This window comes from Haliotis rubra, unplaced genomic scaffold (genome assembly GCF_003918875.1).
Source record: "Haliotis rubra isolate DU_JTF1 unplaced genomic scaffold, ASM391887v1 Scf805, whole genome shotgun sequence".
Classification (NCBI taxonomy): domain Eukaryota; kingdom Metazoa; phylum Mollusca; class Gastropoda; order Lepetellida; family Haliotidae; genus Haliotis; species Haliotis rubra.
Window position 1 is genome coordinate 132,132 of NW_025767530.1, and position 15,787 is coordinate 147,918.

The 15,787-nt window shown below is 41.7% G+C and overlaps 1 protein-coding gene across 3 annotated transcripts; it reads left to right on the top strand.

Moving 5' to 3' along the window:
• Nucleotides 1-646: 646 nt before the first annotated feature.
• Nucleotides 647-13,510, top strand: LOC124261727. Of its 3 annotated transcripts, none has more exons than XM_046696078.1 (3): nucleotides 647-665; nucleotides 12,288-12,524; nucleotides 13,212-13,510. In XM_046696078.1, exons 2-3 carry the CDS (start codon nucleotides 12,318-12,320, stop codon nucleotides 13,323-13,325), a joined length of 321 nt encoding a protein of 106 aa, XP_046552034.1. In that variant the 5' UTR covers nucleotides 647-665; nucleotides 12,288-12,317; the 3' UTR covers nucleotides 13,326-13,510. The 3 variants fall into 3 exon arrangements, with proteins under 3 accessions (XP_046552034.1, XP_046552033.1, XP_046552032.1); XM_046696077.1 differs by lacking the exon at nucleotides 647-665 and adding an exon at nucleotides 11,760-11,969 and having other exon boundaries at nucleotides 12,291-12,524; XM_046696076.1 differs by lacking the exon at nucleotides 647-665 and adding an exon at nucleotides 11,763-11,969.
• The last annotated feature ends 2,277 nt before the right edge of the window (nucleotides 13,511-15,787 follow it).

The following is a 15,787-nucleotide window of genomic DNA, read 5'->3' on the forward strand; positions in this document are numbered from 1 at the left end:
CGCGTAGAAGAAATCTGTTGCAATTCAAGGGCGAGTGGATAGACTCTCCCAGCTTGGTAAGTGCGGAGATATACGATTATTTTACGGGTGCTTCTAACAACGGCCATTTACTTTCACCTGGGTAGTAACCATCATTATCTTTATGTAACCCACTGCCAGATCCAGTAGATATCAGTTTACATTTAGCTCATTCAGTTAAACTTGAAGAAGACTGGTAAACAGACCTTACTGCCTTATGTAAATACAGTTTACATATTTACATAAGTGTGGGGGCTTCGGGGGTATTAGTAAACTAACTTACGGGAAACATGGACTCCTGCACATTTAAACTTACTCTGCCTGCCAATGGACGATTGTCGTCGATGAGCTGTGGTAATACGACAAGGTTCTTTATAGAGCAATATCAGTGCTATTGATGTCAACACTTACTCCCTGGTCTCCACGCACCAACCCAGCTATGTGATCGGCAGGTGCTTGTAAATAATCGTCTTCTAACTGACAGGCGTACACAAAACAAATATGGAAAGTAAGACATGTTGGCTTAGCTTCAGCGATTGTTAGATAACTGCTATGTCAACGCAACCCTGTAAATAAATTTGTCATGATACGCTCTTGTACTCTGTCAGCCAGAGGCTAAACGCGGTGACTTCACGGCGTGCTGTCTGGTAAGTACAGTCTCCTAACAAGTATACTACTCAAACAAGTTAAAGAACATCAGACTCCTTCATATAGCTGTAGTTAATCTATCATGCCATTACAGGTGTGAAACTGAAGCGTTGTCAGAAGTGCCAGGTGTTAAACTGGGGAATTGTCAGAGGTGCCAGGTGTTAAACTGGGGCATTGTCAGAAGTGCCAGGTGTTAAACTGGGGTGCTGTCAGAGGTGCCAGGTGTTAAACTGGGGTGTTGTCAGAGGTGCCAGGTGTTAAACTGGGGCGTTGTCAGAGATGTTATGCGTTAAACTGGGGCATTGTCAGAAGTGCCAGGTGTTAAACTGGGGTGTTGTCAGAAGTGCCAGGTGTTAAACTGGGGCGTTGTCAGAAGTGCCAGGTGTTAAACTAGGGAATTGTCAGAGGTGTTATGTGTTAAACTGGGGCATTGTCAGAAGTGTCAGGTGTTAAATGTATATGTGGGTGAGTGTATATATGTGAGTGAGTGTATATGTGGGTGAGTGTATATATGTGAGTGTATATATATGTGGGTGAGTGTGTATATGTATATATGGGTGAGTGTATATATGTGGGTGAGTGTATATATGTGGGTGAGTGTATATATGTGGGTGAGTGTATATATATGGGTGAGTGTATATATGTGGGTGAGTGTATATATATGTGGGTGAGTGTATATATATGGGTGAGTGTATATATGTGGGTGAGTGTATATATGTGGGTGTGAGTGTATATATATGTGGGTGAGTGTATATATATATGGGTGAGTGTATATATATATGGGTGAGTGTATATATATATGGTGGTGAGTATATATGGGTGAGTGTATATATATGGGTGTGAGTGTATATATGTGGGTGAGTGTATATATATGGGTGAGTGTATATATATGGGTGAGTGTGTGTATATATGTGTGTGAGTGTGTATATATGGGTGTGTGTATATATATGGGTGAGTGTATATATATGTGGGTGAGTGTATATATGTGAGTGTGTGTATATATGTATATGTGAGTGTATATATATGGGTGAGTGTATATATGTGGTATATATATGTGGTGAGTGTATATATGTGTATGTATATATATGGGTGAGTGTATATATGGGTGAGTGTGGGTGAGTGTATATATGTGGGTGAGTGTATATATATGTGGTGAGTGTATATATGTGTGGGTGAGTGTATATATGTGGGTGAGTGTATATATGTGGGTGAGTGTATATATGTGTGGGTGAGTGTATATATGTGGGTGAGTGTATATATGTGGGTGTGAGTGTATATATGTGGGTGAGTGTATATATATGTATATATGGGTGAGTGTATATATGTGGGTGAGTGTATATATGTGGGTGAGTGTATATATGTGGGTGTGTATATATGTGGGTGTATATATGTATATATGTACTGATGAGTGTGAGTGTATATATATATGTGTATATGTGGGTGAGTGTATATATATGGGTGAGTGTATATATATGGGTGAGTGTATATATGTGAGTGTGTATATGTGTGGGTGGGTGTGGGTGAGTATATATGTGGGTGAGTGTATATATGTGGGTGAGTGTGTATATGGGTGAGTGTATATATATGTGGGTGAGTGTATATATGTGGGTGAGTGTATATATGTGGGTGAGTGTGTATATATGTGTGTGAGTGTATATATGTGGGTGAGTGTATATATATATATGGCGGTGAAGGTGAGTGTGTATATATATGGGTGAGTGTATATGTATATATGTGGTGAGTGAGTGTATATATGTGTGGGTGAGTGTGAGTGTATATGTGGGTGAGTGTATATATGTGGGTGAGTGTGTATATATATATGTGGGTGAGAGTATATATATATATATGTGGGTGAGTGTATGTATATATATATATGTGGGTGAGTGTGTATATATATGGTGTGAGTGTGTATATATGTGGGTGAGTGTATATATATATGGGTGAGTTTATATATATATGGGTGAGTGTGTATATATGTGGGTGAGTGTATATATGTGGGTGAGTGTGTATATATACTGAGTCAAAAATGAAACTTAACAAAATGTAATTTGAAAAATAATGAATAATTTTTCTCTGATGATACATCTATGTATCCGAAATGGGATCCCTATCTTTCGACTCTAGACAAACGTGAGCAAAACCCACTCAAACCCATCCATTCCTCGTGGAAATGACGTTAGTGCCAAATCAGGTTTTGCACGTGCAGTCGATCACGTGATCTTCGCATCGAAGTTTTCTTCATATGCACTTGTTTGCATTGGCCTCAAGAATTGAAAAAACACTTTTAAACCACAGTTCTAACGGTACTTGAAATAACACGATTGTCAAATGTGCAACGTGAACGTTCCGTTGGCATGTTGCAAGCGGGAAGATCAGTTATTGACGTCGCAAGAGCAATGGGATGCAGCCGTCGTACTGTGTATGACTTGCGAGGTCGTCTACAACAAACTGGCACCACTTCTGATCGCCCAAGGTCGGGTCGTCCACGTGTGACGTCACGAGCAGAAGACCGTCAAATCGTCCTACGTCACCTACGTGACAGATTTCTGCCGGCTACACGAACCAGGGCTGAGATGTTTAGAGGTCGACTGTCCTCACAGACCATTCGAAATCGGTTGCGGGCTGCCAATCTACATTCTCGACGTCCATATCGTGGGCCAATATTGACGCCGTTTCATCAACGTCAACGTCTGCTGTGGGCCCAACGTCACCTCCGATGGACCCAGAGAGACTGGAATCCAGGTTTACCCTCAGATTCGCGGACGGCAGACATGGAGTCTGGAGACGACGTCGTGAACGGTATGCCCAATATTGTGTACAGTAAGTCGACAGATTCGGGGGCGGAAGTTGCATGGTGTGGGGTGCTTTCTTTCGGAACAACCGTTCCCGACTTCTGGTAATCCGTGGAAACCTCACAACCGTTCCCGACTTCTGGTAATCCGTGGAAACCTCACAGCTGCTGCTTACCGCGACCAGGTGTTCCTTTCATGGCGGCTCATGGCCCAGGTCTACAGTTCCAGCATGATAATGCTCGGCCGCATACCGCGATGTTGACACGAAATTTCCTTCAAAACGCTGGAATCAACGTCATGGACTGGCCATCCAGGTCCCCTGACCTTAATCCAATAGAGCACGTTTGGGATGCACTTGGGAGAAGGCTTCGTGGTCTTAGGAACCAACCTCAGAATTTGCAGGAACTTGGCGCTGCCTTGCAAGAGCAATGGCGCAGAATCCCCAACCACGTGTTCACAAGCATCAGGCAGTCGATGAGGAGACGGTGTTTGGCAGTGGTGAATGCGCGGGGCGGCCATACACGATATTGAACTGAGAAATTTCGCATTTTTATTCTTGTGACTTGACATTCTGTATAGCCATGTTTTGGAACGGCGGTGTAGCCTAATGGAACTGATTATGGCACTGTCAGTGTATCGAGTACATCACACAGATCTCAGCAATGAAATAATAACAATTTAACCATCTTACCATCTCTTGTTCTTTTATAGTGCCCTGAAGAAAGAATGTGAAGTTTCTTTTTTGACTCAGTATATGGGTGAGTGTATATATGTGGGTGAGTGTATATATATATATGGGTGAGTGTGTATATATGTGGGTGAGTGTATATATGTGGGTGAGTATATATATGTGGGTGAGCGTATATATATGGGTGAGTGTGTATATGTATGGGTGAGTGTATATATGTGGGTGAGTGTATATATGTGGGTGAGTGTATATATATATGGGTGTGTGTATATATATGGGTGAGTGTGTATATATATGGGTGAGTGTGTATATATATGGGTGAGTGTGTATATATATAGGTGAGTATATATGTGGGTGAGTGTATTTATGTGGGTGAGTGTATATATATGGGTGAGTGTGTATATATGTGGGTGAGTGTATATATATGGGTGAGTGTGTATATATATAGGTGAGTATATATGTTGGTGAGCGTATTTATGTGGGTGAGTGTATATATGTGGGTGAGTGTGTATATATGTGGGTGAGTGTATATATATGGGTGAGTGTGTATATATGTGGGTGAGTGTATATATGTGGGTGAGTGTATATATGTGGTTGAGTATATATATGTGGGTGAGTGTATTTATGTGGGTGGGTGTATATATATGTGGGTGAGTGTGTATATATGTGGGTGAGTGAAGTTTTAAGCACATTGTGGTGCGTAACGTCGTGAATGCTTTAAGGAAGCCCGGGGTGATGCACGATCACCCCTGGTGGAATCCACAAGTGACTTAGGAACTTCAGTAACTTTCAGTCTACAAATAAAACTAGTTTGTTTCCCAGTTATGGTATTTTCGGACAGGTTTGTCGTGCCACCAGTACGTAAATCATTCTAGATCGTCTAGTGTTTCTAGGATAGAGGAAAGTTGAGGCGTGTTACATTGGCGACTAAGACTTAAATCGGCCTCACTACTTACACTGTAAGCAGCTGTATAATGTAACTAAGCCAGTGAGATTTACAACTATTCATGAACTAAGGGTTAGTTGAACCACGATAGGTAACCCGGGGGCTACAGGGTGAGGTGATATCGGCACAGCTAAGGGGGAGAGAGAAACATTGAGCAATGTACGGATGGAGGGTGTGCTTAATGCAATGTATCTGCAAGACGTTATAGCAATACAATCTTTGACATTATAGCGACTTTATATATAAATTGGTCAAATGTTGCGTGATTTATGAAACATGTACAGGTACATCTAACGACATTTACAACACGGTGTACAGGAACATCTAACGACATTTACAGACATTTACAACAGATGTCTACGGGTGTACAGGTACATCTAACGACATTTACAACAGGTGTACAGGTACATCTAACGACATTTACAACAGGTGTACAGATACATCTAACGACATTTACAACAGGTGTACAGGTACATCTAACGACATTTACAACAGGTGTACAGGTACATCTAACGACATTTACAACAGGTGTACAGGTACATCTAACGACATTTACAACAGGTGTACAGGGTACATCTAACGACATTTACAACAGGTGTACAGGTACATCTAACGACATTTACAACAGGTGTACAGGTACATCTAACGACATTTACAACACGTGTACAGGTACATCTAACGACATTTACAACAGGTGTACAGGTACATCTAACGACATTTACAACAGGTGTACAGGAACATCTAACGACATTTACAACAGGTGTACAGGTACATCTAACGACATTTGTGTAGGACAGATCGAACGATTAACGTTAAACACGTGTACAGGTACACATCTTAACAACATTTACAACAGCGAGCGAACGCTTTAACCACTAGGCTACCCCACCGCCCCCACTACATTTAGAACATGTGTGGAGGAAGATCGAACGATTAAGTTAATTGTACAGGTACATTTAACAACATTAAGTGAGTGAGTGAGTTTAGTTTTACGCCGCACTCAGCAATATTCTAGCTATATTGCGGCGTTCTGTAAATAATTGAGTTTGGACAAGACAATCCAGTGATCAACAGCATGAATATCGATCTACTCAATTGGGATACGATGACATGTGTCAACCAAGTCAGCGAGCCTGACCACCTGGTCCCGTTAGTCGCCTCTTACGACAAGCATCGGTGACTGAAGATCAGGTCCCAATTTCTCGAAACAAACTTAAGTCTGAGTTTTGACTTAAGTTAGAGTTTTTACTCAAATTGGAGAAAAAGCATTTCCCATCCCAGAATGAACTGAAATCGAACATAGTAGACAATTTGAGTTTGGTGAATAGATTACTTAAACTGTTTGGGCTTTATTATTTTAAAAATTCAGCTGTTTCAAATTGTCAAACTCAGTTTGAAATTTGAGTAAAAACTTAAGTTTGTATCAAGAAATCGGGGCCTGTTCTAACCCGGATTTTCACGGGTCACCAACATTTAGTGTATAAGTTCGTGCAGCGTCACCAGGAACATTAAACAGGTGTCCCTTGATTGAGACCCACTTTCCCCTTACATTTTTCTTTTTGTAGCTGAGATTCTTGGTTGTATGATAAGAAACAATGAAAACATTAAAGGTATTGTCATCAATGATAAGGAATATAAACTGGATCAATACGCTGATGATACCGAACTATTTCTTGATGGAAGGGAGGAGTGTTTATATCGTGCTATCGACACAATAAATGCATTTTATAAAATGTCAGGTTTGAAAATAAATTTAGATAAATCAAAAGCAATCTGGATTGGATCAAAAGCTAAATATACTGATAAAATATGTAATGACCTGAAAATTGAATGGGTAAAGGGTGAATTCGATGTATTAGGTATTGAATTTATTCCATATCTTGAAAACCTATGGGTAATCAACACCAGAAAGAGACTGGAAGAAATTAATAGACTTTTAGCATCTTGGAGAAAAAGACATTTAACACTTATTTGTAAAATAACAGTAATAAAAACCCTAGCAATCTCCAAACTAGTTCATATTTTCAATTCCTTGCCCAACCCTCCAGCAACATTTATTACTTCGCTTGAAATACTATTTTTTAAATTCATTTGGAATGATAAAAATGATAAAATAAAGAGGAGTGTAATAAAAAGTAGATATGAAGATGGAGGATTGAGAATCATTGATACAAGTAGATTTATTGATGCTTTGAAATTATCAACCTTAAGATTATATTTTTTAAAAAGTGAAAATAAAAATCCATGCAATATACCTTTCAAAGACATATTTAACTTTGGAGCTAATTCTGAAAGTTTTCTTGAGATTGAAAACCCTTTTTGGCATGATGTGCTAAAAGCATGGAAACTATTCCACAAACAATATTATGTTGACCCAAATAACATTAATGAAATTCTATCCCAACCACTATGGTTCAATCACAACTTCAAAAACTCTACATATTTTATAAAGAATTGGGCAGAGAAAGGGATTATGAATATTAGGGATACATGTGATGAGAATGGATTACTATCAATAGAATCTTTAAAAGAAAATTATCATATCAAAGGCACTTTTTTAGATTTCAGATATTTACTGAACATATTACCTGAATCTTGGAATTATACTTTAAAGCACTGTCTCTCTATTCCAGTCAGTAATTTGAATGTTAACCAATGCCAGATACATTTAGTAAAAGCATCCAAAGACTTTGATTGGAAAAATATATTTACAGTATATAGAAAGGGATTGCAAGATACAAAGCTTATAGACTTTCAATATAGATTTCTACAAGGTATTATTTACACAAAAAAGGAACTGGTCAAAAAATGAAAAAAATTGAAAACAGTTTGTGTTGTTTTTGCAAAGATGTAAATGAGAGTGTGTGTCATGTGTACTGGGAATGTCAGGAGACTCAAACATTTTGGATAAACCTACAAATTTGGCTTAACAATTATTATCCACATCCATTGAAATTATCAAAAAACATGATTTTGTTTGGTACTCAACATGAAAATAAACTCTGTCAAAAAAGAAACGCAACCCCTGTCCTCAGATATGAAAAATTCGTTTGAATGAAGTTATTGCTTCCAAACTAAATTTTATTCGAATGTATTGAAATGATACACGTAATTAATGAAGATTACCATCCAAACAACTGCATTTGTACGCATAAGTGTATTTTATTGCTTATTCCGTCACAACGCATGAAATGACCCTCATGGTGACTTCGCACAAAAAAAAAACACATGCAAATCATGAAAATGGCAGTTAATGTAGGGGTGTATAAAAGCCCATGTGCTTCCGTATTATATTCATTCATTTGTCGCCGAAAAGCTATGTTAAAAATGCCACGATTGAGTGCTGCCGACCGAAATATCGCCATTGGTCGTGTTCAAGCCGGAGAAAGTTTTGGAACTGTTGCACGGCACCTAAATGTTCACAAAACAACGATATCCCGACTTTGGAGCCGCTACAACAACTTCAATTTGACCAACGATCGCCCGAGAAGTGGAAGGCCAAGAATCACGACCCCCCTTCAAGATCGGTACATCCGGGTCCATCACCTGCGTAATCGGCATGCCCTACCAACCGTGATTGCCACACAAATACCAGGTTTGAGGAGAGTGTCAGCTCAAACGATTAGGAACCGTCTGAAAGAAGCGGGTTTACGTGCCTGTAGACCAGTTGTTGGACCTGTACTACGCCCCCTACATCGACGCCGACGACTCAGGTGTTGCAACAACGTAAGGATACGGACTTTACAAAACTGGAGGCGAATCTGGTTTTCTGATGAATCACGTTTTCTTTTGCAACGTCACGACGGAAGACAGCGTCTGTATAGGAGACGTCATAAACGTTTTGCGCCCATCTGCGTCCGACAGGTGGACAGATTTGGCGGAGAAAGCGTCATGGTTTGGGGAACCATCTCATACAACCAGAAATCAGACTTGGTGATCGTTCCAGGGAACCTGACAGCCCAACGTTACATCAACCACGTGTTAGAGCTTCACCTTCTCCCGATTATTGACCAACAGACACAGATTTTCAACGGGACAACGCCCGGCCTCATACTGCACGTGCAACAATGAACTTTCTGCAGAATTCCAACGTCAATGTCTTGCCATGACCCTCTAAATCACCAGACCTCAACCCTATTGAACACCTGTGGGATACTCTGGATCGACGCGTACGTCAACGTCAGCCGCCGCCACAGACGCTGCAACAGCTCGCCGTTGCACTGCAGGAGGAGTGGAGAGCCATTCCCCAGGAAAGAATCCGGCGTCTTATCCGTTCTTGTCCAAGGAGATGCCGTGCAGTGATTGCAGCGCGTGGTGCTCATACGAGATACTGAGAAAGACGCCCCCCTGGTGACAAACTGGTGTCTGTGAGATGACTTTTGAAATGACAATTTTAAACATGCCCATCTGGGTTATTATTCTGCCAAATTTCAGACTTCTGTCTTAAATAATAAAAATGCCGTGTCGTCCTAAAACTTCAGATCAAAATCTCTAAAATACAGGGGTTGCGTTTCTTTTTTGACAGAGTTTAGATTACCAAATCACATCATCATTGCTGCAAAGAGACATATTCACTTATTCTGTATTAAAAATATGCTTCCAAATCTAACTTTCTATATAAAAACTCTAAAAGAAATATTCTTTTTGGAAAAACATATATCAGCAAATAATATAAAATAAATAATTTCCATCATAAATGGAGCCTTCTCTCCCCAGTACTTAGATGACTCAAACTGTATTGACTTGTACCTGACATTATCTGTACATTATCTATTTAATGAATTATGCATGTTTATAACTATATTAATACAAAAATATCTCACCTGTACATATTACTTTAAGCCGTACGTATCACGGCTTGGTATATCTGCAATATTGTAATCTTGGGAACCAATAAAAAAAACAAAATTAAAAAAAACAACAAAAAAACATGTAGTGTATAAGTTCGTGCAGCGTCACCAACCTTAAGGTTGGCTGCCACAGAATACAGTAACCCATGGCAACCGTTCAGTTATTGATTATGTCATCATGAATGAAACTTCATTTTCATTTTCAGTTACTAGTAGAATATTCATGAAACAGAAATGAAGTAAGTAGGTTTTTATTACAAGAAGCTATAGGTTAACGCCATGACATGGCCAGTCAAACCCAGAAGATCATTGTCCACTGGGTCAGGAGAGCATATTGATATTCAGCAGAATAACATACAGATTCATGACAGTGCTTGGTATTTACAGAGGTAGCCGGTTAATGAAGCATGAAACTGTCGTAGTTGGGAGTCTTGTACAGTGACTGAACATGTCACAAATGTGTGCCGATTGTGTGGAGCTGTGTTATGAAGTGTCGGGTTAAGAAGCTGTTACCACACACCGTTACCACACGCCGTGAAGCACATGCCAACAATGGCCATTGTAAACGACCGCTGAGATAACCCTGTCGAAGCTTTGACTTTCCTTTGTACGATGTGCGATAGGTTTACCGGACACGCAAGTTGACGTGGCGGTTAAAATCACCGTGGAGTGAGTGAGTGACTGACTGACTGAGTGAGAGCCGCTTATAGCAATATTCCCAGTGGGGAAACGAACCAGGCGAACGCTTTAACCACTAGGCTACCCAATCGCCCCGTATATTGAAGAGGAAAAGGGGCTTCATTATAATCTCACTAGTTATCTTTAAGTGCTATGTACTGTGATATTAAAAAGTGGTATACATATAGCATTTATATATAATATAATGATGATGATGGTGTGTGTGTGAGAGAGAGAGAGAGGGGGGAGAGAATACATTCATTTCATGATAATGTGATTTTGACCGAAAACGTGTAACGTGTGCTCACAGACGGCTCGCCTTCCTGAGTTTCAAGCGATTTACCCACAACACCGTCTTTCTACAGTATTTCTGTGGTTTATGATTGTCCGCTGAGAAAAAGTGTGTATGTTGCATTAATAAAGTGCTGACATGGTTATCGACTGTAATATCGGCGACCCGTCCAGGCCCGCCTTTAGGCAATCCCTTATCAGTGGGTATTGTTCCACGAGTAGACCTCCCTGCTTCGGGTATGCATGCGTGCAGTGACACCCTTATTCATTGAGTAGAACAATCAACAATCAGTGGGTCCGCACAGTCAGGACATATCGGTCGGTACATTTTCGCCAGTACGTATCGTCATCTCAACTCCGATCTCAGCATGTGTTCCATGCAATGGCCTCACGCCAGCTTTCACGTACGTTCATTGCATGCGTTTAGTGCTACCGGGGACGTCTCAACACGTGTACGGCTGATTTAGCATCTATCTCCACAATACAGTGACACAGTACGACAGGCAGGACACAACTGTCTTTCATCATGAGCACCTCAAACGCTCAGGGTCTTGTCGGTGACAAGGAACACTTTCTATACACTAATGATCCAATCGCTAAGCGACACACGACAATAAACATTTCATAATCCACTAGTACACACAACATATTCTTTATAATGTAGTCGACTTAAGTTTAGAAAAACGGATAACGACCTATTGCCACGACCCCGGTCCTATTGTAAGAGTAATGTATAGATGTGCACTAAGATGGTGGATTAGGTTGATCCTATCCAATCACATGCTGAATTTACACGTTAATGAGTTCTCACAAAGAGAAGTGTTTTATTCGACTTAGGTATTGCCAATCCTTTTAGGGATTAGTGCTCCATTGAAAGCGTCCCTGTAACACCCTCTCTGCGTTGCCCTCAATAGTAGGATTACTGCCGAAGTACTGCCAGAACCGACACCCTGTGTTTGGAGGGTAGATACGGCTTGAGTTCGAGTCGAGCGGACGGGTGTTTATGTGCTCCTGAAGTGTTGACATAACTGTCATGGTAACTAGTTTTCACAAGAGAGGTGGGTCGGAAAAGTTGTAATCAATGTTCGTTTGTTTATGAATTCATATAATGTTTGTTTTGTTTTCGAGCTTTGCTGTATGTATGTGAGATCCGAGAATTTCACACGCCTGGTTCTACAGCGGGTAAATGGTTAAAATATGAACTAGGCTGCACATGTAGTGCATCTTGCACTTGAACCAAACAGCTGTTTGCTTCCAGAAACAATCCTCCCAAAACATATAGCTGAACTTAATCCTCAAGTCAGTCCACACTTGAAGACGTTTGATTTAATTATAATAACATGTCATTAGAGTACATTTCGATGTTCTCATTTCAGCAGTATACGGGAAATAACTCTAGTGTAACGATGACGTCCGAGTCCTCAGTCAATCCACCCAGCAGTAAGCTCCCCTGGGGCACGATCCTGAAGCCTAACTTCGGACTGGGTCACCAGAAGCTGAGCGAAGAGGAGATCGAAGCTGTAGTGGCCAGGTTGAACCAAGTGTCGGATTCAAAGGAACCGTCGTACGTCAGACCAAACAAAGACATGAGTCAAGAGGAAATAAATGGAATGGTGGGTAAAAGACTAAATCAATTGTACCTAAACGGTGCTTTCTGAGACACGACATTTATTAGTGGTGGATTTAAAGGCCGACGCTAAAGAGAAAGCGTCGCAAGACTATTTCAGCTATTCCGATTGGGGTGGGGTGTGTGTTTTTATCAAGGGGTTTTGACATGACAGTTGTGCTTTTTCAAACTAATATATCTAAACATCTGAAAAATTACATCTAAAAATGTTTCAGGGATCGTGTTTTCATTGGGTGGTCGCCCTGTATAGGTTGTGATAGTCCTGAGATATACCCTACTGCTCCCCACCAACACATTCATGAGCAGTGCATCAATGGAAGCAGGGACAAATAGGGAACCAATAGATACATATCGATATTCCACAGGGTAGAAGCATTCTTTACGTTATTGCTGTGTGTAGGTCTACAGGACCCAACACATATTTCTTAACAATTTTTCTGTTATTGCTGAACTTCTGTATTGCACCGCCTTTAGATTTACAAAACGCGTTAACCATTTGTGCTGGCAATCATATGCTAAACATCTATGTACAATTTGTGTCTTGGTTTATCAATCCCATGATGTTTATTATTCTTTCTAAAACACAAAACATTCAACACTCCCAAAGTAACATTGAATCAGCCCCAGACTGTTATCTCATATACATTCATCTGCAGCGATTCTCCTGTTTCAGCTTGAACGACTAACCAAATGTAAAGAAATTCCCGACAGTGACCGCCGTGTTGTGAAGTCCATCTACAAAGATATGGGCGTGGTCGCATCGTACGCATGGAAGGGGTTTAACTAGGAGAGACATGGATTGGATGCAATACTTTCCGGGGAAGACACGTTACAGGTTAAGGATGTACAATGAGTGTGTGTAGTTATGTGAACGGAATCCGACGTTTCTGAGTTGTCTTGTCATGATACATGAGCATTAACTTATTTTCATATGCAAGTCACTTCACCACTGTAATAAACCACCTACACAAATAGCGTCTTTTTCTTATGTCGTGGAATCGGTTCCCAATTGCGCAGATCGATGCTCCTGCTGTTGATTACTGGATTGTGTGGTCCAGACTCGATTATTTACAGACCACCGCCATATAGCTGGAAAATTGCTGAGTGCGGTGTAAAACTCACTCACTCACTTATGTCGTGGAGGGTGCGTACCTGTTACCAGAGCACACATCCAACACGTTTGACAAACTGGAGCAAGGGCCCTGTGGGGAGCCAGCTATACCCGCTTGGCCAAAGACTGTAGATGTGGACATTATTTTGTCTGCTCCTGTTCTAATATTACCGGGCACAGCGAACAATGGACAGAACCTAATGTTGTGTCAAGGGCGGACGTATGACACATGTGACGTCATTTAACGTTGACAGAGATTTCATACATTAGTGTCTTATCCTGGTTTGGTCTTGTTGTAACAAATACGATGCTTGGGGTATGGTGGTGAACCCTTATGGTAAATCAAGGCTTATTTTAACACCACCATGCGTGAAATTGCAACAATTCAACCAACAGATGACGGTTACAAGGCAATCGGTTGAGGAGAAAATAAGAAATTGAGTCATGGTATGTTGTCCATATAAGTTACCTATTTCTAAAAAAATGTTTCATGCACTTAAAATGGGTGACATCTGTTTCAATTTTGCGAAAATACCAGCTGCAAGTCATGCTTTGATAAAAACCAACAAACACTTAAGTGATGTACTTGAAGTAGCCTGGTTTTAGCTGCAAGCCTAATGAGCCTCAGTTTCAACATGTATACCCCAGCTGACAAAAACACTACCATTCCTTTGCCCTCCCCTTAAATGCTAAGCAATCATGATACCAGAAAAGGGTTTTACACATTATGCAAATGTTGAGAATCGGACACCTTCACTCGTGATAAGCGAACACATTAACCACATAGCTACTCCATAACCTCCACCAACAGACATAGGGCACCTGGGATGTACTGCTACAGGAAACAAGGGTTAGCTAGGGCCTACTCCATAACCTCCACCAACAGACATGGGGCACCTGGGATGTACTGCTACAGGAAACAAGGGTTACCGAGGGCCTACTCCATAACCTCCACCAACAGACATGGGCCACCTGGGATGTACTGCTACAGGAAACAAGGGTTAGCTAGGGCCTACTCCATAACCTCCACCAACAGACATGGGGCACCTGGGATGTACTGCTACAGGAAACAAGGGTTAGCTAGGGCCTACTCCATAACCTCCACCAACAGACATGGGGCACCTGGGATGTACTGCTACAGGAAACAAGGGTTACCTAGGGCCCTGCTCCATAACCTCCACCAACAGACATGGGCCACCTGGGATGTACTGCTACAGGAAACAAGGGTTAGCTAGGGCCTACTCCATAACCTCCACCAACAGACATGGGCCACCTGGGATGTACTACTACAGGAAACAAGGGTTAGCTAGGGCCTACTCCATAACCTCCACCAACAGACATGGGGCACCTGGGATGTACTGCTACAGGAAACAAGGGTTACCTAGGGCCTACTCCATAACCTCCACCAACAGACATGGGGCACCTGGGATGTACTGCTACAGGAAACAAGGGTTACCTAGGGCCTACTCCATAACCTCCACCAACAGACATGGGGCACCTGGGATGTACTGCTACAGGAAACAAGGGTTAGCTAGGGCCTACTCCATAACCTCCACCAACAGACATGGGCCACCTGGGATGTACTGCTACAGGAAACAAGGGTTAGCTAGGGCCTACTCCATAACCTCCACCAACAGACATGGGCCACCTGGGATGTACTACTACAGGAAACATGGGTTAGCTAGGGCCCACTCCATAACCTCCACCAACAGACATGGGGCACCTGGGATGTACTGCTACAGGAAACAAGGGTTACCTAGGGCCCACTCCATAACCTCCACCAACAGACATGGGGCACCTGGGATGTACTGCTACAGGAAACAAGGGTTAGCTAGGGTTAGCTAGGGCCTACTCCATAACCTCCACCAACAGACATGGGGCACCTGGGATGTACTGCTACAGGAAACAAGGGGTTAGCTAGGGCCTACTCCATAACCTCCACCAACAGACATGGGGCACCTGGGATGTACTGCTACAGGAAACAAGGGTTAGCTAGGGCCTACTCCATAACCTCCACCAACAGACATGGGGCACCTGGGATGTACTGCTACAGGAAACAAGGGTTAGCTAGGGCCTACTCCATAACCTCCACCAACAGACATGGGGCACCTGGGATGTACTGCTACAGGAAACAAGGG

What these genes read in the sequence shown, in the direction of transcription:
- LOC124261727 (XM_046696078.1), top strand. Translation starts at nt 12,318, where the DNA reads ATGACGTCCGAGTCCTCAGTCAATCCACCCAGCAGTAAGCTCCCCTGG. An exon ending in AAGAGGAAATAAATGGAATG is followed by an intron (nt 12,525 to 13,211) that starts GTGGGTAAAAGA and finishes CTCCTGTTTCAG; the next exon opens with CTTGAACGACTAACCAAATG.